The 26,902-nt window shown below is 40.8% G+C and overlaps 1 protein-coding gene across 14 annotated transcripts in view; it reads left to right on the top strand.

Annotated features, from left to right (window-relative positions):
- Positions 1-26,902, top strand: part of CELF2 (CUGBP Elav-like family member 2) — a 374,581-nt gene that overhangs the window by 304,415 nt on the left and 43,264 nt on the right. For all 14 annotated transcript variants that reach the window (XM_069978742.1, XM_069978756.1, XM_069978747.1 and 11 more), the window contains 2 exons: positions 18,240-18,398; positions 19,786-19,849. In XM_069978742.1, coding sequence (XP_069834843.1) covers positions 18,240-18,398; positions 19,786-19,849 — 223 coding nt within the window. The remainder of the gene's footprint in view (positions 1-18,239; positions 18,399-19,785; positions 19,850-26,902) is intronic.

The raw sequence follows: 26,902 nt of genomic DNA, 5'->3' as shown, positions 1-26,902 counted from the left end.
TGCATGCATGTATACTTTGTTGTGTATATTGTAATTTTGTGTATAATATTTTCTTGGTTATGACATTGTGATGTTATGTGCAATGTTTTGAAATCAAAACCTGTCAAAATACTTGCATTTCTTCTCTTGCTTTCTTCTTTTTATGTATGTTTGTTTGCTATGCTAGTCTCTCCCAGAGCATGTTGGGTACTATATCATCATTATGGCATCATGTTGTGACCCATTAATCTGTGGCTTTGTTAAATGAGAGATGAAAAGCACAGTGCATGAAAAATGTCATAATTTAATTGTTTTCCGTTTTCCAGATGTAATGAGATTGCCATCGTAAATCTATCTGCTTTTTGTGAGCAGCACTTTTGAACTTTGGTTGAAAATCTTCAAGTTGTGCTCACAATTTTTTCTTCCAGTGTTATACCTTCATGGTCTTAGAATACAGATCTTTTTCAAGAATCATCCACCTGTTATGGATGAAATTAAATATTTATTAGAAAGCCCATCTCTCCATTATTTTACTTACATTAGATTGTATGAACAATTCACTGTACAGGAATGGATTTGAAAATTCCTCAGAAACCATCTAATATTCACCAGCGCCAGAACCTATATAACCAATAATACCACCATACAGTAATTGCATAGTGGTAAATACTACGAGCAGTCTACTGTCTTTATTATCACACTACAGACTAAACAGAATTATCCAGCACTCATCAGATGCGGTGACAGGTAGAATACATCACTATTACATCTGGCTGACTCCATTTTTTTATTCATGTGTTTCAGACCAATAAGGCGACTTCTCCTAATCACTAACCAGACCACAAAAATGAATCAGACCCCAGACCAGGCTACTAAATTAATTACATTACAGGTCAGGCTCCCAAATTAATTACATAGTTCCCAACAATAATGAGAATAAAGGGTTCAAAAAATAAATAAATAAATAAATATATATGTGTGTGTGTGTGTATATATAAACTCTGCCATTTGCCACTTGTATTGACCAGATGCAGTACCATATACCTTCACCACTTACACAGATGTACTCGCATGCACCTTTACCATTTAGGGACCTTTAGATGGACCTTCGAGTTACGCAGCCCTTCAAGTTGATAAGCTGCCAATAACTATGGTTTTATTGGACAAACAAAAGATTAAATCAGCTGATGAATGAGCAGTAACTGTCTGGAGCTGCCACTTTAAGTGGAAGCAAGTCCAGGTACCTGCTGAAATTATGAGGGAATCTCAAGCACTATAGGCTAGCCAGCTAACACACCGTTAGCCACTAGTGCTGGAGATTCCCTGATAATTGCAGCCTGCACCACTTATGGAAGCAACTCCAGTTGCAATGCCGCTTACAGAGGCTGATTATTGGGAATGAGCATTCCCCTGATAATGGGTCAGAGGGAAAAGGCTCTTTTACAGACCTACGCGCACACACTTACCAGTTACGCAGACGCACTGACATACACAATTGCCACTTATAATGATAAACACACCTTCACCACTTACAGACATACTAAACTTTACCATGTATACAAAGTCAAATACCTATATACACAAACAAATGAAAAACTTAGTGGCTTTACCTTAACTGCTAGTGAAGAAAGACATGACAGACATGGCATTACTCCAGGCATTATAGGTTAGCTCCCATCCTCCCCCACAGTCCTCACTCCTCTTCTATTGCAGCTATTGCAGAAATAAAACCTGATATTGGTATGGTACTGGGCTGGTTCTATGGCTGAGATATAGCAGTCATTGCACCTTGGCCCTGGAGTCTGAGGGGGCCTTAAAGTCCCAATGCTATATAAGAAGACATCAGGTTTATACATATTGTATTTGGTCAGGCACCCTTTTACTTAGTTTGCATTAAGGCTCAGGGGCTTTAAAGGGGTACACGAATTCTGCTCAATGCAGAGGACAGGGCAGCACACAGTTTATATTGTGGTTATACAGAACTTCTTCTGGTAAACCATGTACAAACCATGTAGGAATAATGGGTATAAAGTTCATTTTAATAACTTTTTGTTTAATTAGTTTAATTAGTCTTTGCCTAGAGTACACCTTTCAGAACGATATATATATATATATATATATATATATATATATATATTTCTCTACGGAGAATGTATATTGTGTGGTTGAATGTATGCTCTTATAGACCTGATACTTAGCTAAAAGAACTATGATTTCTTTTAGAAATCACAGTTTATAAAACACAGAGCCAGTCTCCCAGGCATAAAACTGTCTCCAAGCAACACATAAAAAAAGAGAAAAGAGGGTGAAGTGAAAAGAAAACTATCCAGACCTTGTATTAATTAATACTATTATGTTATTAGCTGACAAAAAAAAAGCAAGAGGCATAATAGCTATCTTCTCCATACTCTGATTTTATTCTATTTATTTTAAGAAACATTTATAAACACCGATACAATTGCAAAAACTTTCCCCCAAAAAATGACACATAACCTTTGAAATTCTTTCATTTATTTACATTAATAAGGGTAGTTTTACAGACATAGTCTATTGTACTTAGAAATTAAAGTTAGCAGATTACACCAGTCACCTCTCAAGGAAGACATTAGGACACAATCTTCAAACACTATGGGAGAGATTTCTCAAAGGGTGTAAAATATAGATGGGTGTAAACTGCCCACAACAACCAATCACAGCTCAGCTTTCAGCTCTAGTAAAATAAAAGCTGAGCTGTGATTGGTTGCTGCGGGCCATTTACAACAGTCCATATTTTCCAAAATCCGACATGGAGAGAGAAGAGCAGCTGCACATCACACCTATGGCTGATACTAATGCTGCTAAGCCTATTTTAAAAAAAACAACTTCAGGATGTTGGAATATGAATTGATCAAGCCATATCGCCCCTTGTACCAACGTGCAGGTCTCCTGGTTCACACAGGTCCCTACGCTAACTCCACACCATGTCGGTCAGTGACCGCCATCCCCGCAAAGCGTGCATATGCAGGGAAGGGAGGCCATGGAATGGCCCTGCAACCCCCATGTCACAGGACCAAACCCAAAGTGCCCCCCCCCCCCCCAAATTTTACACCCTTTGATTAATCTGGGCCTATTTTTTTTTATTTTCAAGAAGGCTCACTATAAACTTTCATCATTCATCATGAAGTGTGAATTTTGTGCATTTACCATTTTATAATTTTTTCAGAATGCCCTGTTACTTCAGGAATACTGGGTACCTGGATTCCCAAATACATGTCTGTTCACCAATGACAAGCTTTTCTAGCATATGTTTCTAGTAATATAGTCATTAGATCCTTAGATTATTAGGTTATGCTTTTGGTTTGCTTTTAGGTTTAAAAACTACAGTAGCTTGTACATAAAAGTAAAAAAGAGCCTCACGATTCCAAACATTTTTTTAAAGCTTTTTGTGGCAAAAAAAAAAAGTTTTAGGCAAATGTGTTTTAGGCAATTGAGATCTTTGCTTGCAATTATCAAGCAGTTTTTGTGTTTATGCACATAAAATGCACTAAAATGTATAAAAAATTACTCTATAACATCCAAAATTAGTATGTCAATTTTTCCCTTGTTTGAAGATTGCAGAATTGAGAATGTTACAGGATGACTTAGACACACTGAGTTTTTGGGCGTCCACTTGGCAAATGAGGTTCAATGTGGATAAATGTAAAGTTATGCACCTGGGTACTAATAACCCGCATGCATCATATGTCCTAGGGGGAGTTACTCTGGGAGAGTCACTGATAGAGAAGGATCTGGGTGTACTTGTAGATAATAGACTACAGAACAGCACACAATGTCAGTCAGCTGCTTCTAAGGCCAGCAGGATATTGTCATGCATTAAAACAGGCATGTACTCTCGGGACAGGGATATAATATTACCGCCGTATAAAGCTTTAGTCCGGCCTCATCTGGAGTATGCCATCCAGTTTTGGTACCCGATTCATAAAAAGGATGTTCTAGAGCTGGAGAGGGTACAAAGACGGGCAACTAAACTAATAAGGGGAATGGAACATCTTAGTTATGAGGAGAGATTAAAAGAATTACATTTGTTTAGTCTGGAGAAGAGACGTTTAACCCTTAGACGACCCAGGGCGTATAGTTACGCCATGGAAGTCTGTCCCCAGACGACCTAGGGCGTAACTGTACGCCCTGGGTGTATCTCCCGCTATGAAGCGCGCTCCGGAGCGGAGCGCGCTTCATAGCAGGTGGGGGCCGGCTGCAGTGAGCAGCCGGGACCTCACCGGCAATGACACGCTGCAGCGATCGCGCTGCCGCGTGTCATTAACCCCTTAAACGCCGCGATCGCGGCGCGACCGCGGCGTTTAAGTGTAAGTGACAGGGGGAGTCCCCTGTCACTTACCGATCGGGACCCCCGCAGTGTGACTGCGGGGGTCCCGATCGGTAAAACGGACTGCTGGAGGTCTCTTACCTGCCTCCATGCGGTCCGATCGGCGCTCTGCTACTCTAAGCCTGCACAGGCAGGCTCAATGAGCAGAGCGCCGATAACACTGATCAATGCTATGCCTATGGCATAGCATTCATCAGTGTAAAAATCAGACTAGTGTATGTAAAAGTCCCCCAAAGGGACTTCAAAAGTGTAAAAAAAAAAAAGTTAAAAACACCAACACACTACCCCAAAACCCCTCCCCCAATAAAAGTTGAAATCACCCCCTATCCTATTATATAAATAAAACATATAAAAATAAATAAATAGATAAACATATAATATACCGTAGCGTGCGTAATTGTCCGATCTATTAAAATATAACAAGTGTCATTGCGAACGGTAAACGGCGTACACGAAAAGAGGGGAAAAAATGCGCGGATTACCGATTTTATGTTACATTATATATATAAAAAAATTAATAAAAAGTGATCAAAACGTCCGATCTTCACAAATATGGTATTAATAAAAACTAGAGATCATGGCGGAAAAAATGACACCCCATACAGCCCCGTAGGTGAAAAAATAAAACCGTTATAAGCGTCACAATAGTCCCATTTTATTTATAATTAATTGCCAAAAAAAAGGATTTCATTAAAAAATACATATATAACATTAGAGAATCTGTGTAAACCTGCATATGGTTGTGTTCGGGCTGACCTATAGAATAATTGTATCATGTCGCTTTTACCATATAGTGCATTACGTAGACACAGGAACCCCCCAAACGTTACCATATTGCATTCTTTTTTGCGATTTCACCAATTTATATCTTCATAAATAATATATTTGGAATTCCATCATACATGTTATGGTAAAATGAATGACGCCATTACATAGTACAACTATTCCTGTAACAAATAAGCCCTTACATGGCCTGTAGATAAAAAACTGAAAGTGCTAGAGCTCTTAGAAGGGGAGGAGGGAAAAACGGAAACACTAAGATCAAAATTTGCGCGGTCCACTGGGTCATTTTGGGCCTGGTCCTCAAAGGGTTAAGGGGAGATATGATTAACTTATTTAAATATATAAATGGCCCCTACAAGAGATATGGGGAAAAGCTGTTTCAGGTAAAACCCCCTCAAAGGACAAGAGGGCACTGCCTCCGCCTGGAGAAAAAAAGGTTCAATCTCCGGAGGCGACAAGCCTTCTTTACCATGAGAACTGTGAATCTGTGGAACAGTCTACCACAGGATCTGGTCACAGCAAAAACAGTAGAGGGCTTCAAAACCGGCCTAGACAAGTTCTTAGACCAAAATAATATAGATGCATATGTATAGAACCTATCACCCCTCCCCTTTCCCTGTATCCATCCCCTCCTTGGTTGAACTTGATGGACATGTGTCTTTTTTCAACCGTATTAACTATGTAACTATGTAACCCCAAGACGTATAACTTTCTAATAGAGTGTGCTGACTACAGAGGCATTTGTGTGCTTCCTCCCTGACAGGAAATAGAAAATAGAGTGACTATAAAATGTGCATTGTCTACAGCTCCTTCTCTGAGTAGACAAGACATCATCTTGTGATATCACAGATAGTTTGGCTGGATCTTGTCTCTGAGTTTTAGTCACACCTTGAATAATGACCCCATCTCTGACCAGCCCCTCCAGTTTGCCTGATCTCTCTGTCATATACACATATACATACATTAGAACTTTAAGTGAGAGTGAGGTGTGATTATAACATGCTGCTGTGTAATGAATGATGAAGCAGCTGCTGCAACCTCACTAAATGTCCAATGATCTGCAGTGAAATTAGATGTTCTGCAGAACTTTGGGCAGTAACTATCAGGAGTGCTGTGGGAGGGGAATAGGCAGGGTGGGAGGACTGTAATTAACAGCTGAGGGAAATGCATTCTGGAACTTGTAGTACTGAGCACCTGCTTAACCACAAAGTGCAACAAGAAAATACTAAACTAAGACCCCCAAACAAACTGATTTTTGGTGGTTTCAGAACTGTGCAGACAGGTAGACAATGTTATATGCTTCTGCAGCATATCTAATTTTTTTACCTGATGTGGGAATACCCATTTAAGGCTATGGATCTATGACTTCACAGTATTGCAGTAAATGCTGTGTAGCCTCATCTCACCCAACACAAATCAGACTTGTTTGTTAGACATGAAATTTTGTTGTTGTAAACATCATGAAGACATGATGTTTTTCTAAGAAATGTTGTGCATGAAACTAACATAATAGCTACCATCTTCAAATATTTGTAAGTAAAATCATCTCTCAAGTGAGAGCGTGTACACACTGATTCCGTGTCAGTACAATGCCATCAGACCATCAGTTCAATAACCATCAGGCCATGTTAACTTCTTCCTGCCGCAGGAATTGTTTTTTGTTACCTTTTTTTCCTTTCTCCTCACCTTCTAAAATCTCTAATGCTTATATTTTTCCATTAACCCCTTAACGACATCGGGCGTAAACTTACGCCCTCGCGCCCTGGTACTTGGCGCATCAGGGCGTAAATTTACGCCCGATGTTTCCCCGATCGCTGCGTGTTCACACACAGCGGTCGGGGAAGATGGCCTGCTATAAATCATAGCAGGCCATCTTAGCTTCACGGCACGGGGGGTGGTTAACACCGCCCTTGCTTACGATCGCCGCTATAGGCTGATCAATTCAGATCAGCCAATAGCGGCGATCGGAACCTTTCCGGGTCATCGGCGACCCGATGACCCGGAAAAAAATGGCGGTCGGTGCTGTCCGAGGACGGCACCGACCGCCATTACTGTAAAAAGTAATGGTGTTTGCCGTGCCACCGGCCCGATCGCCGTGAACGGCCGGCCTGCCGTTCACGGCGATCTGGCCGGTGGCACGGCGATCAGAGTCCCACAAAATAGTAAATACCTGCCCTGGACCCCTCAGCTAGGCAGCCGAGGGGTCCAGAGCAGGTATTTGTACATTACTCACCTGTCCCGGGCTCCTGATCGGCGTCTTCCGGGTTCGCGGCATCCTCGTCTTCGTTCGGGTCTTCGGCTTCTTCCGTGACGTCACGTTCGGCTTCTCTCGGCTATTTTCGGCTCCAGCGTCGGCTCTTTCCGTATTTTGCGCTCTGCTGCCCTCTAGCGGCTGATATGTGTAATACACTTATCAGCAGCTACAGGGATGTTCAGAATGTAGAAATTTTTTTTTTTTTTTTTTCAAATTTTTTTTTTTTCTATTTTCCGCACCCTATCGCCGCTGAGTGTTGATCAGCATTGCACGAAAGTGCGCTGCTAATCAGCAACTCCTCCTTTTTGGCGTAGGGTGTTTTTTTTCTATATTCTACTGCCACAGTCTGCTGATAAGTGCCGTGCATAAGTGCGGCATTTATCAGCAACTCCTTTGTTGGCGTAGGTTTTTTTTTTATACTTACTGTAAAAAAACACGTAAAAAACACTACATTACACCACACTACATTGAATAAAGTTTGACACTACACCACTACATACCCCATATACCAATCCCCGTATAAAGATGGCCCCCCAGGGTGTTTTCGGCGTCAGAGGGATACGTTATTATTACCTCCGACACCGAAACAGCCAGTGAGGATGAATGGGGGGATCCTTTGTTCCTCCATTCATCCTCATCCTCCTCATCATCCAGTGACGTGTCTGGGGGTAGCGTAGCGTACGCTGCCCCCCAGACACATCTTTTCCGCCAGTACCGTCCCAATAAGAGATGACGGTATGGCGTGAAATTCTACAAACTCTGTGAGCGTACCTCTGGGTACACTTACAGATTTAGGGTACGTGCACACTGCGGAATGGCGAAGGATAACCCTTTGTGCATTCCGCAGCTGGCACCCGCCGGCGGACTGATGCGGGCGCATGTCTCTACCCGTGTCATAGACTCCATTCTATGCACAGGCGGATTCCATCGTCCATCCAAAGAATGAACACGTTGGACGGAGAGCGGAATCCGCCCGTGCATAGAATGGAGTCTATGACACGTGTGGAGACGTGCGCCTGCATCACTCCGCCGGTGGGTGCCAGCTGTGGAATGCACGAAGGGTTATCTGTCGCGATTCCGCAGTGTGCATGTACCCTTAGAGTGTATGTAGGAAGGGACACCCGAATGCAGCCCCCAGATGCCCCCCCCCCATCCTCGGAGTTAGTGGGAAGATCGTCCGGGAACTGATCTTCCCACTGCTGGATAAAGGTCACCACCTGTACGGGGATAACTTTTATACCAGCACCCCCTCTTCCGGTCCCTCGCTGCCCTGTAGCTTGCGGCACGATCCGAACATATCAGAAGTAGTAATAGAGCCCTAATATTTAGCAGCCATGGAGTGGACCCAGAGCTTCTGGATATGAAGGACCCCGTACCGCACCAGGACAACATTTTCCAGGTGACGTCCCCCACACTGGAGAAAGGGAGACCCCAGAAGAAGTGCAGAGTGTGGCGTAACAGGGGGATCAGGAAGGACACCATTTTCCAGTGTGACACCTGTCCTGATCCCCCCGTCCTCTGCATACAGGATGGCTCCAAGGCGCACCACACGTCACTGGGGTTCTACATATTCTAAATTCCGTCCCTTATTCCTATTTCAGGGGTCACGCTGATCTGGGGATTGTTCTGATCGCCGTTATGGAGTCAGGAAGGAATTTTTCCCCTGTGATGAGGCTACTGTCGTCTGCCTTACGAGGGTTTTTTTTTGCCTTCCTCTGGATCAACACAGGTTGAGTTTGATGGACACCTGTCATTTCCAACCTTATAAACTAATAATTGGCCTAATACCCCCAAATAAATTAGAATTGTCCCTTTTCCCCAGCTAAATAGGTATGGCCGCCATTCCCATTAGAGGATGCCATGTCGCATTTACAGAGCCCTCGTGCAGCCAGGACAGTAGAAACCCCCCACAAGTGACCCCATTCTGGAAACTACACCCCATAAGGAATCTAAGAAGGGGGGCAGCGGGGATATGGCCCCCTGGTGACGGCCACATTTGGGACGTGAAAATGAAAAAAATTGTATTTTTTATTTTCTCGGCACATGTTCTACGTAAGTGCCCGTCACCAGTGGGGTCCATATGCTCACTGCACCCCTTGTTAGATTCCTTATGGGGTGTAGTTTCCAGAATGGGGTCACTTGTCGGGGGTTTCTACTGTCCTGGCAGCACAGGAGCTTTGTAATTGGCGACATGGCCTCCATCCTCCATTCCAGCCTCTAAATGGCGCTCTGTCCCTTTGGTGGCGTGCCCTGTGCCCATATAGCACATTATGTCCACATATGGGGTATTTTCGTACTCAGGGGACACTACCCTACACGTTTTGTGTTCATTTTCTTTTTTAACCCCTTGTGGAAATGGAAAAAAATCAATGCTAGACCAACATTTAGTGTAATTTTTGTAAAATTTTTACTCTAAATCATTAATCTTGTCATGTTTTTTCATTTTCACAAGGGGTTAAAAGATAAAAAAAACATTTAATGTGTAGAGCGATTTCCCCTGAGTACGGAAATACCCCACATGTGGACATAAAGCGCCATGCGGGTGCAGGGTAAGCCTCCGAAGGGAAGAAGCGCCATTTGGTTTTTGAAGGCTGGATTTGGATGGAATGGATTTCGAGGGGCCATGTTGCATTCAAAAGGCCCCTGTGTTGCCAAGACAGTTGAAACCCCCCACAAGTGACCCCATTATGGAAACTGCACCCCTCAAGGAATGTAACAAGGGGTGTAGTGAGCATATGGACCCCACTGGTGACGGACACAAATGTGGAACAATGTGGCGTGAAAATGAAATATTACATTTTTTACACTATAATGTTGGTTTAGCCTTGAATATATCATTTTCACAAGGGGTTAAAAGAGGAGAAAAAAAACAAAATGTGTAGCGCAATTTCCCCCGAGTCCGTAAATACCCCACATGTGGACATAAAGCACCATGCGGGTGCAGGGTAAGCCTCCGAAGGGAAGGAGCACCATTTCGTTTTTGAAGGCTGGATTTGGATGGAATGGATTTTGAGGGGCCATGTTGCATTCAAAAGGCCTCTGTGTTGCCAAGACAGTTGAAACCCCCCACAAGTGACCCCATTATGGAAACTACACCCCTCAGGGAATGTAACAAGGGGTGTAGTGAGCATATGGACCCCACTGGTGACGGGCACAAATGTGGAACAATGTGGCGTGAAAATGAAATATTACATTTTTTACACTATAATGTTGGTTTAGCCTTGAATTTATCATTTTCACAAGGGGTTAAAAGAGAAAAAAACACACAATATGTGTAGAGCAATTTCCCCCGAGTCCGTAAATACCCCACATGTGGACATAAAGCGCCATGTGGGCGCAGGGCAAGCCTCCGAAGGGAAGGAGCGCCATTTGGATTTTGGAGGTTGGATTTGGCTAGAATGGATGATGAACGCCATGTCGCATTTACAGAGCCCTCGTGCTGCCAAAACACTGGAAACCCCCCACAAGTGACCCCATTCTGGAAACTGCACCCCTCAAGGAATCTAACAAGGGGTGCAGTGAGGATATGGACCCCTTGATGACGGGCACATTTGTGCCATGAAAGTGAAAAAATGACATTTTTCCCTTTCACGTCACATTGTTCCACATTTGTGCCCGTCACCAGTGGGGTCCATATGCTCACTGCCCCCCTTGTTAGATTCCTTGAGGGGTGTAGTTTCCAGAATGGAATCACTTGTGGGGGGTTTCCAGTGTCTTGGCAGCACGAGGGCTCTGTAAATGCGACATGGCCCTTGAAATCCTTTTCAGTGAAATTCAGCTTCCAAAAGCCAATTGGCGCTCCTTCCCTTTGGAGGCTCGTCCTGCGCCCCCTTGGCACTCTATCGCCACATGTGGGGTATTTCTGTACTCGGGAGAAACTGCGCTACACATTTTTTGTCTTTTTTTGCCTCTTATCCCTTTAAGAAAATGAAAAATTGAAGGCTAGAACAACGTTTTAGTGTAAAAAATAAATTTTTCTTTTTTCACGCCATATTGTTCGGAAAATCTGTGAAGCACCTGTGGGGTCCAAATGCTCACCGCACCCCTTGTTACATTCCTTGAGGGGTGTAGTTTTCTAAATGGTGTCCCTTTAGGGGTGTTTTTTAGGTTTTGACACCCCAGAGCCTCTGCCAACCTGAAGTGGTACAGTCAGAAATGACCAAATATAACGGAGGCGTTGAAATTCACTAGGCGCTCCCTTATATCTGAGGCTTGTGGTTGCGTCAAATAGCGCAATAGGGCCACATATGGGGTATTTCTATAAACTGCAGAAACGGGGCAATAATTATTGGGGTGCATTTCTCTGGTAATAGGTTTATAATTATGAAAAATATTGGATTACAATAAAATCTCTGCACAGAAAATTAAAATTTTCAAATTCCTTACACACTTAGCTTTTATTTCTGTGACTCCCCTAAAGGGTTAAAACACTTTCTGGATGTGCTTTTGCAGAGTTTGGGGGGTGCAGTTTCTGAAATGGGGTGCTTTGTGGGGCTTTCTAACATACAGGCCCCTCAAATACACTTTAAACCTGAACAGGTCCCTAAAAATATCTGATTTTGAAATTTTACTGAAAATTTGGAAATTTGCTGCTAATGTTTTAAGCTTCCTATCGTCTAAAAAAAATGAAAGATAGTTTAATAAATGCCGCCAACATAAAGTAGACATGTTGCTAATGCTATTTAATATATAATTTATGTGGTATAACCACTTTCTGTATACGCAAAGAAGTTTCAAAGTTGGAAAAATGCATTTTTTCACATTTTTTCACATTATTTGGGTTTTTTTCATAAAGATTTGTTATGAGTATCGACTCCAATTTACCAGAAATGTAAAGTACAATATGTCACGAGAAAACAATCTCAGAATCAGCCGGATAGGTAAAAGCATCCCGAAGTTATTAATGACTAAAGTGACACTGGTCATATTCATAAAATTTGTCTCTGTCATTAAGGCCATTTCAGGCTCTGTCCTTAAGGGGTTAATAGAGCCCCATGGGTGATTATTGTTTGCAAAAACAAAATTATGACACTTTTAATTTGAATACAATGCACTGTAAAACAAAAAAAGTATACAATGGATAAAACTGGAAAAATGCAGTAAAAATAATGTGTTAACATTATTCCCTGGTGTCAGTGCTGTGACCTCTATAAATGAAGTCACTGGCTGTATCTATGCTTTCCTGGTCTCCCTAGGGTTGCATCCAACTCCTTCAGCCACCAGTAATCAAATACCGAACAATTGGACTCGAACATGCTTGAACTGCGCTCATCTCTAGTGGTAGTATAAGAGCTAGAAGACCACAGTTCCCCCTTGTTTGTGCAGTTTAGCAGGACTGGGGTGTGAATTAGGTTATCACACATAAAATGATTGGCCATGACAAATACTTTAGAAAATGTGGGGGTTAAAAAAAAAAACACAGCAAATAGAATGTCTGAACATATGTATTGGCTGTACAATAGCCATTACATGAGACCATACCTTCAGAAATGGGGACGTTCAATTTGTTAATGATATTTCCCCCAAGTATTAGGAATTGGTCATTAAATTGTCCATGTGCAGAATGGTGTAGCATTTTCTCCAGAACGTTCTGCCTTGTATCTATGAGAGATCAGGAAGTGTACAGTCTGGCTAACAGGGAATTAATTAAATGTGTTTACTGGTGGCATTTTTGTAATGTGAGGCACTAATTAGTATTGATAATTGCAGTGACTAATACAGAACTTGTAACCCCTTGGAGCCTCGCCATTTCCCATTAAAAGTGCTTTGTGTCCGAATCGTGCCTGAAAAGTACTTAGTCTGTCATTTATCCTGATGGCAGGTTTGCTTCCTGAGATAACAGTGTACACGTCCCTGTGTGATTTTAACCTTGCTGGTATTTTCTGTGTTTAATACCATTGTAAACTGTGTAGCCTCTGCTCTTTCTATATGGAGCACATAACAAATGAATACACAAAAGTAATAAATGCAATACACCAGTTAAATAAAGATTCCATAGCACCAGCAAACAGTGCAGTAAGGTACACTAGCACATTTTTTTCATCATATAAGTGGAATCAAATTCTTTTTGATAAATTACAATCAGACCACCTAAGTAGGTCAGACACTACCTATATTATTATAACTATTATACCAAATAAAAATATATGCATCGGCCAAAGTATGATGATAAAATTCTGTCTGTTACACCATTTTATTTTTTTAATGCTATCACATTTCTTGTATGCTCATTAAAATGAGTGTAAAATATCATTACATCATATCACTTTTTTTGGAAGACCACTGTACATAGGTCATAGAAAATACCAATTGCCAAAGTGTTACTTCTGCCATGTATCCGGTTGTAGCAATTAAACTACAGTAATGGATATCGCATTAGAGGACAGCTTTTCCTTAGTACCCCATATATTAGCGTATCATCATGTTTATGTCAGTAGGAGAAAAAAAGGTTGACGCAAAATTGTATCAACCTAAAAATGGCATTTAATATATCGGAATCATGCTTATGTTAGAGCAGGAGGAGCTGAGTAAATTTATATTCTATATTAATTGGTTTAAAAATATTTAGTATAATGTAGGAGTCCAGAAGCACTCCTATTCAATGAGCAGGCATACAGAGATATCAACCACTGTGTAGGGCCACCCCCTGACTTCAATGCATAGAAAAAGCTAGGAGCTTTCCCCCAAAACAACATTTTTCACCTATACACATAATAAATGATAAATGTCTGAATGCAAGGACCAGGCAAGGTTGCCAATTCTATCTTTTCTGGTGTCTGAAACTAAACAGTGCCCCCAGTGTCTGTATTATATAAATATTAACATATTACCATTGTGCTGCTAACACTCATCTCCCATGAATCTGTTGGACAAACAGTTTAAAGTGTCACTGACATTATACCTTTCAAAATCTAAATCAACAGTAGATATGAAATAAAGCAAGTTTGCAATATACATTCATTATTTTCTGTTGTTACTATGCTGTAAAACAAAGCTGAACTTACCAGAAATCCAGGTCCAGTCTCCAGAAGGCCCAATGTGTCCAGCAGTCACATGACTTTCTTCTCTCTGTAAGTGCTTAGATGACCTGGGATACACAGGACTTCTTGTTTTCTTACTGTTTCCTGTTTTTTTTTAGAAAAAAAAGGTCAGAAAACAGGAAGTGGTGTGTTCTCCGTTATAACTAAAAAAACATCATGAATGTAAATTGCAATTTTGCTTTATATCACATCTACTGTTGATTTAGATTTTGAAAGTTATAACTACAGTGACACTTTAAGCCCTCCACTGTTCCAAAGCCATCCTCTCCTTTGCCTTTACAAAGTTTTCCAAATAATGCCCCCCCTGGTTGGAAGATGCCACTAATAGGTAGATAGGTGCCCCTCAGTAAACAGAGTTGCTTCACAGTAAAGTGAGAGAGTAGCACCTAGTAGATATAGCTGACTCCTAGTAGGTAAAGTTGCTCTCATAAAGTAGAGCTGCATCTCTATTAGGTAGAGTGTTGACTCTCCATCAGTAGAGCTCCCTCCTAGCAGGAAGAGTTTCTCCCAGGGAGATGGAGTTGCCCACATAGTAAGTATAGTGCCCCCGAGTAGGTAGAATGCCCCCTCCAGTAGTTAAAGTTGCTCCCTAGTAGGTACAGGACCCTCAATAGCTACAATGCCCTCAAAGGTTGTATAGTTGCCTTCACAATGGGTAAAGTGTTTCCCAACTTGGCAGAGTGGCCATCCAGTAGGTAGAGTGGTCCCCTCAGTAAGTACAGTCTGCCAAATAGGCACAGTGCCCACCCACTAGATTGAGCTCCCTCAGTAGTAGGTAAAATGCCCCCCCCCAAGTAAGCGTGTGGCCCCCACAAGTAGGTATAGTTGCTCCATGAATAGGTACAATGCTGCCTAGTAAGTATTGTCTCTCCTTCAGTAGGTGCAGTGCACCCCAGTAGATACGCCTTTCCCCTAGTGGGTACAAAGCCCCAAAATTGGCATGGCTTCCTATTAACTAAAAAAAAAAATACTACACTAGATGACTGACATCATATTGATCACGCTGAGCAGCTTCTGGCCAGAGGAACAGTGTGATGGTTCTCCTACTCACCGCTGAGTGCAGCATCACTGTTGTTACACTCCAGTTACACTAACAGCCCCACCACCACCATCACCAGAGACCTTGCAGTCCTCCCCCTTAGGCAAGATGCTCATCTCTCCTCATAACACATGTGGCCTTGGCAGACAACCCTATCACTGAAACCCCCAGTATTTAGACCTCCACCAATTACCAATTACCGCGCTTTGACTGTGGTAACAAAGCATTCGCATGAAGCAGCGGTCAAGCATGCACACTGCCGCTCTGTTCAAAGTTAATGGAGCTGACTAAAACAGCCAAGAGTGATGAGTGTTGTTTTTGTGAAAACCACTTAGTAAAAATAGTTAGTTGGGAGTCTGACCAGTGTTATTCTTATTGTTACCAAGAGCACATTTTCGGATGTAAAGTAGCATTAGCATTGGCTGTTGGTTTTCATGTGCTGACATACTGTAAATGACCAAATTAATTTCTATGGAAAGCTTTGGTGCATTCTCTCTCAGCTCTTGGAGTCCCTTCATTCTTTGCAATAGTAAGGGTCACAGAAGTAGCCCCTCATGAAACTTTATGGGACAACCCTGTAAAGCTCATGTATAACATTTTATCACCATTGTTTTTTTTACCCACAAGCTAAATAAAAATCCATCATGATATCACTGTTCCAAGCTGTAAAGTATGTCCTAGGCATGGCTGCTCTATATTTCATCTCTCTAAACAGATTTCATTCAACAACAAAACACTTTCACATGTCATTACAATTCTGATAATAGCATCTCCTTTTGAAATTCTCAAACTTGTGAAATATGAAGCAGGCAGAGAAAAATGAATAATGATAGCTATACAATGAAGAAAATGTTTTTATGTGCTGCATTGAGAGGGAGCTCCTAGAAATGGGATGTCAGGTTACAGTCAAGATATCAAGGCAAACTGCTTTGTATTTCACTTTCACGTATTTATGATGATTTCTTTTGCTTCGTTCTAAAACAGCCCCATCTGTCTGCGATCAAACCATAAGATAAACCTCTTTTATACCTTATTGTACTACATAATTACTGCTGGTTATGTCAGCCGGCGTACAGAATAGATCATTCATAGGAGATGATTTCCTGGTACAAACCCATTGATTCCTTAGCTCAAATTATTTCACAAGTGGCAGGTCTCTAATCGGAAATATTTACTTCAATATATTTCCTGAACCTGCAAGTGGTAGTTATATTGGACGGCCTATAATAGTAGAGTGTTAAAATGCTTAAAGTGAATTTCAACAGAATATCTATGGATATGTGAATCCGTGTATCAGTGTAGCATTACGTTGTTTACAGTCTGTTCAGACAATGTATGACCGTTCTCATGGCCGTACAATGTATTGAGGTCAATGGGTAATTTAATTGCAGGCACATCCAAAGGTGCCCGGAATTCAAATAACTATTTAACAATGTTCCTGAAGCCAATATGGCAGTATAGGCCTCAGGAACACTCAGGAAATGCGCCCGATACTGCGCTATAATACAATGACTGTTGTTAAACAACTGCCATTGTATTACAGTGTGTGAACATATCCTTTATCTGGTACCATGAGATAAGTCCATAGGCAGATTGAGTTTTCTTGCCAAAAAATCTAAGGCATTGTTCACACGTTGCATTTATATGCAGTACTGTCACAGTATGATTGCCTTTCTGCTGCAGTTTTTCAAAATCAAAGTAAACATTGTGAAGTTTAAGGTTATGTTCCCACACCAATGTTCCCACATTAGGACATCCATCAATCTGAAACCAAATAATGGTCATTTTATAATTAAAGATGGACGTCAAATGGCCCAAAAAGATGCTGTGTGAACATAGTCTTACTGTGTAGCCTTATTATGCAGCCTGGTAACATGTCATAGCTTTTATACAGATTTCAGGCATTCACACTAAAACATAAGAAGATTATGTTCCCAAACTGTCTTTTTTTGGCCATTTGATGACTGTCTTTTAGCACGGCCATCATTTTGAGACCAGATAACAGCCCTTATTTCACAATGATGGCCGTGAGTGTACTAATTATGGACATCATCATGACACAACAGCAGTTTTTATGGCCATTAAATTGATGGTTTTCCTAAAAGACGGTGTGTGAACATAGCCTTAGACTGTACTTGGCCTGACTTCCTCAGTCAGTCCTGTGCTCTGTTGTACTTTCAGTCTTCTGTCCTTCTTTCTTTCTCATTTTGCACTTCTGTTCTCTTTACCATGCAACATTCACCCACCCATGGCCATTTAAGCATGCTCAGCCAACCCCCTGCTTGTCATGCACATTCTTTCTCTTCCTTTCCTACAATGGCTCCACCACCTAGTGGTAAGTGCCACTTATGCCCGGGATCCCATTATTCTCTATGAACCTACAGTGGAGTAAGTTTGCATTTGCTTCTTCTTGGGGCAATGATGCTGAACACATTGTATGCCAGTACAACCAATGGCAAATCCACCGCTGAATAGGTCTGTTAGTGAAAGTCATGTCACAGTGATACTTTACCAGAAGACCTCTAATCATGCTTTGTTTCCAGTTACTATACCTGCAATATAGACCTACAGAGTGGTATACAGTCAGATGTAACCTGTTTATTGATATATGCAAAATGTTCATTACATATACTAAGGTACTTCTACAAGATACCCAGCACTAGGACATGTGTAAGATTAGTCATGTGGACTCCAGTAAGTAACCTAACCTACATTACATGTAGAAAAGTCAATGCTGTATTAGTTGTTATATACATTTTGTTGTGGTCTGTCCTATTTTAGGGGTGTTCTTCACCAATAGTGGTGAAATTTGCTGATACACAGAAAGACAAGGAACAGAGGCGTCTACAGCAACAGTTAGCACAACAAATGCAACAGCTTAATACTGCCACATGGGGGAACCTTACTGGACTAGGAGGACTTACACCACAGTACTTAGCAGTAAGTAACTTTTATAGATATAAATAAGAGCAATTCTGTCTGTAAAGTTTTGCATGCCTCCTCTGTGTCTCAGCCCTATCGGCCTTAACCAATTGATGCCCAGAGCTCACTGCTGGAAACCAAGCCCTATACATCGATAAGTCAAGTCGGGGAAGGGTGGGGGAAGGAGTTGGCTAACATATTACAGCTCAGCACAGCCTCCCTGACACTTGGGCATGATATAGAGCTTTTAATGGATTCCCTTTGAAAGCGTGTGGTCTATTGTTAATTCTCTGTACAGACTGGGAGGATAAGCAATGTCTGGACTGGATCACTGCAGTGTGTTCATCAAGTGGGGCTTAGAAATGCCATAAGAAGGAAAGGTTTTTTTGTACATCTGATTCAGATGACCCCAATTCTAAATGATAGCCAGCAACCACATAAATTCATAACATAAAATTTACTTTTCTCTTTCAAAGAAGCGATTATTGGTACCCTATTGTGTAAGATGTGTGATATGCATACCACATATATTATACATCAGTTAAGCCCAATTAGTTGCCCTTCACCCAAGAACATGTGATGCACCGTTAAACAAAGGTACATAGGTTGGAAAGGGTAAACCATTTGTCACAACTCCAAAAGACTGCAAGACTTTTGCCTACGCATTCCTTGTAACAAAGAAACACCTCCAGATGTTCTACCTGTTTATAATTAGCCTGCAGTCCTCCACATGAGAAGGAATGGAAAATTATAACAGCGGAATAACATGGATGCGGAACAACTAGTTTTCTGCAACACTGACATTTAATGAGTAATTAGTTTTTAACTCAAGGGGCCTTCAGGTTTATTAGTGTAAATCATAGTTAATGCTTCTTCAGTATTCACATAAGAGCTTTAGAAATTTCTATGGCTAAAACTTTCGAACATGTAATGACATAAATGTATGCCTGTACGTACCGATCCGATGCTGCAGAAGCCCGCATCTCAGTCTCTTTCTGGGAAGAAGACATTGAAGGAAGAAGGGGGAAAAAATGTGACTAATCTTTAAAAATGAGTTATGGTAACTACAATACTACGGAGGGCTTTAATTAGTCGCGCTGTGTCGGTTTAGATGTATTTAACACCTGGCTGTTAAAAAGACTAAATTGATTAATTGTTTTTAAAGCAGTCATTTTATTGAGTCCCCCTAGTGTGTGTGCCTTTCTGTAGAGAGATTAGACATTGATATAGATTTACAGCTCCGACCCAGGGGACAACCTGTCCATCCGTGAGCAAAAAGTCTTTAAGAAATAGAATATATGAAAAGGGAGGGAAAAAAGCCCTGTGTGCAACAACGCATATCAAGCAGCCAATTTGTCTCATTGTGGATGTCTCATTGCTTGATTTCTTCTTCTTTTATGTACAGCTCCTGCAGCAAGCCACCTCCTCCAGTAACCTGGGTGCATTTAGCGGTATTCAGCAAATGGCCGGTAAGTGGAGAAAAAAGCATTTAATTTTAGCCAATTATGTCCTATTTTCTCCAGCTCTTAAGTTCTTTTTCACTAATGATGTTCTGTTAAAAAGGGACACCCCTCTGTTAAATTCTCAATTGAAACACTTGCTCTCTTAGAAATGGAAAATTGAACCAACTGCTCCGAGGTTGAACCAGTAGTTTATCCTGCATTAGTCACCCGCCATTTGTCCTAAGCAACCAATTGTAAAAGGCAGGAGAGCTTTTAGTCCCTGCAGCTGCATCATATTCTAATAATGGTGACGACAAAACAACCACAGGACCTCGGTTTAACTTCTATGGAGATTGCAATGTCCTGGCAACCCATTTAGTGACAACGCAGGCATTTTACAGAAAGCAGGGAACGCTGGGAAGAAAAATGTTCTGACCTTCTTTGGCAGAAAGTAAAATTACAGGCATCAAGTCGATACAGGATTAAAATCTGTTTTAAAGCTTGCCGAGTGGACTGGTTGCAGAGAAAGCCCAGGCAACAAAATTACACAATTAATATTTATTTTTCGTTCCTCTCCCCCCCTCCGAAATACAAAATTATCTTTTAGTTTCCAAAAATCAAAGCTCGCCTCTATCTGAAAGGCTGTGAGTTGAAGAATTTCTCTGTAATGAGCTCTGCCTGTAGTAGCTGATGTGTAGTGATTAGTGAAAGGTCATTCCCACTGTGTGACCTTCCATGCTGATATTCTAACTTAACATGGAGCTGCAGAAGGCAGGACGTGTGGTAAATCAGAGCTTGGATGCCCATTATGCCTGCCGTGAAAAACTGCGAGAAAGCTTTCTCTTTGTTTGATGCAAAAGCAAAACAATTTGGAGCATTAATGTGGCTGTATTTTATTTTAATCATGACCCCCACTGCATCAATGAATATGTAATCTGCACAAACAAGGACAAAACGTCCCTGTTTTTTCCACCCTGGACTTTGTCATTCGCTGTTTTCTACAGTGCCCTGCCTACTTAATATTACAGGCTAGGTACAGCCTTTGTTTGTGGAGCAGGCTCTTTTGTCCTTGCCATGCAGTACTTTTACATGGTTTTCTATTATGCTTTGTATTGTACAAAAAGCATTGCCCTAAAATAGAAGACTCTTACTCAAGAGTTAAAATTAAGTTAGCGAGTGACTGAAAGAGCTATAAATGTGAAAGGAGTCAAGTTGTTGACATAAAGGAATAACCGGGTTCAAACTAGAAGTAACTTACATCTTAGAGCAATGCTTTTGTATACCATACAAATCACATTGTTGATCCATATTCAGGCTTTATTGATTTTAGTAGTGCATTGGTGAATATTTCAGTGCAGCCACTGAGTTTGGCACTTGCATGATGCTACATTGTCAGACATAATTGGACCGAACACATATTCATTACAGTGATGTCTATACGTATAGTCAACCAAGTGCTGTCAAGTATTTGTTGTAGGGGTTTGTTCAGCTTAGTAACAAAGACAAGAAATTCAGTGCATAGTTTTGTGTTGACATTATGCTTGTTGACTTCCAATCCGACCTGTGCAACAATTACTGTACATAGGATATGTCATTGGCACCCAGTCTAAAATGACGATGGTAATAGTTCTAGTGATATTAAAACATATTCATGAACTGAATAACTACTCTGCTTTTGATGACAGTCTTTTGCATTTGTGAACCATTAGGATATTTTGCTGACTATTCTGAAGGGAAATGTAAAAAAAAATAATAATAATGCTATCATGCCACTACTGCTGGCATGTTAGTGCCTACTGTGCTGCACTTTCTTGTGTTGCTCTTAGTACATGGACCTGTCTGCTCAACCAATCACTGGCTGAGGTGGGATATTGCTGTGGCCAGGGGCTGATGGGCTGAGCAGGCAGGTCCTTGTGCCGACAATAAAACAAGGAAGTGCAGCACAGCAGGGACCCACACTGCAACAGCACTAGAGCAATGTATTCTGGTGCAATTGTAGAGTTGTAGCATCTTAAACCATGCACCCCTTACCGAAGCAATACCCCATTGTAGAAGCTATGTCTTCTTGTCAGATGAAGTACAAAAAGTGTCTAAAACACATTATGAGGCTGGGTTCACACTATGTATATTTCAGTCAGTATTGTGGTCCTCATATTGCAACCAAAACCAGGAGTGGATTAAAAACACAGAAAGGATCTGTTCACACAATGTTGAAATTGAGTGGATGGCCGCCATATAACAGTAAATAACGGCCATTATTTCAATACAACAGCCGTTGTTTTAAAATAACAGCAAATATTTGCCATTAAATGGCAGCCATCAACTCAATTTCAACATTGTGTGAACAGAGCCTTTCTGTGTTTTCAATCCACTCCTGGTTTTGGTTGCAATATGAGGACCACAATACTGACTGAAATATACGTAGTGTGAACCCAGCCTAAATGTGGTGCAAAGCAGGTTTTTGGTGCAAACTATGCCAGAATTCTGGTGATTTTTCAATAGTAAATCATGGACTCTAATGTCAGAACAGGTCAGGATACACAAAGATAATACAGAGATAAATGCAGTCCTGACACCATCCCACTGTCCCTGCCTGCTTGTCTCAGTGTGTCCTAGGCAACACGGGAAAACTTGGAGCCCCCCCCCCCCCCTATGCTAAAATAGGTGGGACAAGACACAAGACAAATACAAGGCAAGGACAAAAAATACACAATAGCAGGTGGTAAGCAAGCTAGAGGCAAATTCTTGTACAAAGTTGCTAGTCAATAAACAGAGTCAATGAGGCATACCAGAGTAAAAAGAAAAATTAGAGGACAAAAATACAGACCAAGTCAGGAGACAAATACGTAGTCAGGGACACAAGCCAAGGTCAGGTAACCAATTGAACAGGATAGCAAATCACAGGGTATAAAGCGAGTATAGGACCACAAAGTATACACTATAGCGGGCATCAGAGATTAGTGGGAATAGTGAATGACTGGGTTTGAAAAGAAACAAAGTCCCAGTCTCACAGGTGATTGGGGCAGACAGACAAGAACTTAGACAGGAGGATAGGGCTGTCAATCACCGGCAAGGCAAGGAGTGACCCATTTAGGTGCTGGTAGAATTCACTCAGAAGAATCAGAATCAACCCATGTTCACATTAGGAATGTACAGAATCCTCCCAGCTGTGTTGTCCATAAGGAAGGACGCCACCAGGGGGAGTCCTGGAGAGGAGAAGCAGATGGAGGGACACAGGAAAGGCTGCTCTCCAATATATTAAGATTCAAAAAAATTGGAACTCAATTTTATAGATATCAGCTTAGAATAAAGTGAAGACTATGTGATACCAAATGTGTTTTACTGTTCATGTAATATTCCTACATTAATTTCCTTTGCCTGGATTTCCTTTGTTGTTGCATAAATGACACGCAGCATGGTGTAAAATTTTACAGGAAGCAGAACATAATATGTGGAGTATATAATGCTACCAAGTCAATCTATTCTTAAACATTATGTTCAAGCTATCAGCACATGCATCTGTGTTTTACAATACAACTGCTACTCCTGTAACAATACGGATACATATCCATCCAGAGTAAGAGGCTGCTTCTTTAAATGTGCATGACTGTTTTCTAATGGGAGTTTCCTGTTGGAAACAAGAGTTTATCACTTGAGGGTTTCTCATCTGTGCGTTTTATTGTTTTCTAGATTCTAACTTCAGTTCCAATAAGACTTTCAATATTTTTACTGGTACAAGTCTCTCCCCACAGATATTCTGTGATCAGTTGGTACAGCAACTCATTATTGAACTGGCATCTTTGAGTAATCTAAACCTGCTGTCTGACAATATAAATTGGCCTGGAGATGTAAAGATCACTGAATTATTTTCTCATCTTAACACCTGCTGGCTGTTGATTTTTTTCCCTTTCTTATTTTTTTCATATTTACTTTTTATCTAATATATGAGTAAAGTCAGGCCATGAGGCCCAAGAATACAGAAGGCATGTTGGACAATATTTTATGTGGCTTAAATAATACATTTAAAAGTACCCCATAAATGCCACTAACTTTTTCTAGAAGTCATGCAAGTTACACGTATTATATTTGTACATAAAAGAGGTTGTCTAAGTATATCTTTTAATATGTAAAGGGGTGGGGGTGGGGGGGGGTACAAAAAAAATTTTCTGCCAATGCTGTTCTACCTGTGTTGTCCCAGTTGCTATGAGCTTCTTGTTTTATTTCCTGACAAATATGAAATACTCAGCCAATTACTAGCCACAGCGTTAACTTGCCTTAGCCAGTGATTGGGGAACTGAGTGTCTGCGTAAAGAACAGGAAGCACTGAGCAATGGGAATGAACAGCAATGGTGGGGGATCAGCAGCAGGCCTTGTAATTCTAGTATATACCAGAATTAGGCCTTGTGGTACTGTGTATACTGCTGTTTGGTTGTCCATTGTGTACAGTATATCACAGATATAGAATTTCTCCATGGTATGTTATGTCTACTGATGGCGCTTGCCACAGTATCTTTTTCCTATTGGATTCTACCTGAGAAAAAATAGACCTAAAACTAGGTGTATACAGAAGTATAGTAGAAGAAGACTATAATATATTTTATACCAAATGTTTCTAATCTGTCTCTTTTACATAAGATAAATGGATCTTATACTGCCCCCTCCAGCAGTTGGCTTCAGTTAGCATCTGTTCCGACAGGTTGGTTTGTTACTTTTACTAGCCAAATTTTGTGGTCTGTGACTTTTCTAATCAGTAAAAAAAAAACATGGAAACAATCAAATAAATATATTTCAGTAACAGAAGCCATAAAAGCTAGAGAATTAAAAAAGAGAACATGAGAGAACATGTAGAGTGCAAATTGCCATGTTTGGAAACCAAGAACAGATACACAGGACAAGGTGTGAGAAAGCAGCAAGCATATAGCTCACAGATTATATATGTATTGCTTCTATAGTGTAGTATAGGTGATAATTAGAGTATAATGTAGAGGTTCTTGTGTATACTTCGTGCTTACCTGTTTTAGCTGATGTGTCAGTCATGGGTTTTCAGCCAATCCTACAGGTAAATGATTTTCATGCTGCCTACAGTCTCTGGCCTTTTAGCGAGGGGGCATGGGGTCTCATTGCTTTAGGGTAATTAGACTGCTAGTGCTGGAGTTCACACCGTTGACCTGATTCGAGCTCACTCTATGGCAATCTTCCCACTTCTGGAACATATCAGGAAAGATGGTTGCTAATAATGATCATTATTACTGGCCATCTATTTAACAAGATGGCAGCGTTTGTCTGATATGTTCCCAAAGTGGGAACATAGCCCATGTCTATCATTTTAATGTATTTTCTTATTAAGGCTATGTTCCCACAATGTTTTTTATGCAAAATAACTGCAGTTGTTTTTAAAATACCAGCCATTATTTTACAATGACAGTCATCGTTATCAAACAACGGTCGTTATTTTGCCTAAAAAAAAAGACATTGTGGGAACATAGCGTTAAATTGCATTTTTTTGAGAAACTTTGCTATTAGGTGAAAGTGATTTGACCTATAAACGCAATTGAGGTGTTTTATGACAATTTAGAGCCTTTCAGCCTATATTTCTAAGTTGCATTATTACCACATTTGCTGAATTTTTCCAAAAACCTGTTTATAAAATGATGTGTTTTTACCACAATTTGCGCAATCATAATTAAGTATCATGTAGCTCACAAGGACAGACCACTTCCTCTGAGTCATTACCCAGTTAAAGTAATGAAACGCAAGGATGTAGCTGTGCTGGAATGAAACAGATAGCACTGTTGGATGTAATGATCAGCATGTTATATACAGTGGTGTGGGGACCTGGAGGACTACTTACTCATACTGATGTCTGTGTTAGCTCTCGGCGGCAACATCTTGGCATGTTTAGCAGTCCATTCACTTATACTATGCAACCATTTATCATGGGTCTCCTTTCTATCCTCTTGGCCTTACAATTTAAGAGTGCTGAACATGAATGAGAGGGCCTGTGCCCAAGGCATCAATTATATGGTATTAGAATTCTGTAAATAAAAATTCTTTACCCGTTTCTTAATAATAGTCCCTGGAGCTGTGTAAAGCATTGTAACATTGTGTAAACTAAATACCATTGAGGCAAGAGAAAATTGCCCGGGCTTTATATATGTATAAAAAAAAATTCTAATGAATTCTATAAAGTGAACACATACTGGTCGCTATTCAACTAGTTGACCTGGCCACAATTCCCACTGCTGTCAACAGTTGTTAACAGCAGAAAAAACATCTGCTTTACTCCACATATAGAATATGGTTTTGTGCGGTGCTTCCCTGATGTTTTATTTAAAACCTGTTGTGCTGTTTGCTTCAGGTTTACAGCTGGGAGACTTTGATAATAAAAGCAAGTAGCTTATATAAAGTCTTACTTGGAGGTGAACATAGGTTAACAAGGGCAATACATAACTCCTGTCACTATGGTATACTCTACGTCAAATCATTCAGGGAGAGGACTGTATAAAACAACATCTCATAAAATCATTTATCATGACATTTTTATGCAATTTAAACATCAAAATTGTTTTAATTGGATTTTTAATCAAAGAAATCTGTGTTGAAGATGTGAGCTGTTGTGCTGCTGAGAGTCATCAAAAAGGATTCAGGTTAGATTGAGTATAATAAGGGTGCTTAATAGATGCATAGACTACATCTTTTTTAACTCCCAATTCTGCACTTTTTCTGGTTTTGTTTTTGGGAAGACTGTCATTTAAAACAATAAACAAAATATAAGACAGCGCTCCATAGCGTAATTCAGACGGGGCAGAAGTGGTGAAAGAAAGCATATAGAACTCACCTGAGTAGGTTGTGCTGGTCTAAGGCAAAACTCTTACTGATAGCATGTGAATGAACCACAGCCACTCCCGACGAATCCCCAAGACAATTAGTGTCTTCCTCCACTCCAAGGTGGGTACAACAGGTGCAGGTCCAAGAGGTAGTAGCGATGTAAAATGTCATAAAATTTACTAAAAGAATTTTGCCATTTGCACAACGTGTTTCGAGACCAGTCTCTTCAGCAAGTGTCAGAGGAAGATACTG

Source organism: Dendropsophus ebraccatus, chromosome 1 (genome assembly GCF_027789765.1).
Source record: "Dendropsophus ebraccatus isolate aDenEbr1 chromosome 1, aDenEbr1.pat, whole genome shotgun sequence".
Classification (NCBI taxonomy): domain Eukaryota; kingdom Metazoa; phylum Chordata; class Amphibia; order Anura; family Hylidae; genus Dendropsophus; species Dendropsophus ebraccatus.
The sequence above is the reverse complement of the archived record's forward strand: the minus strand, read 5'-3'. Positions and strand labels throughout refer to the sequence as shown.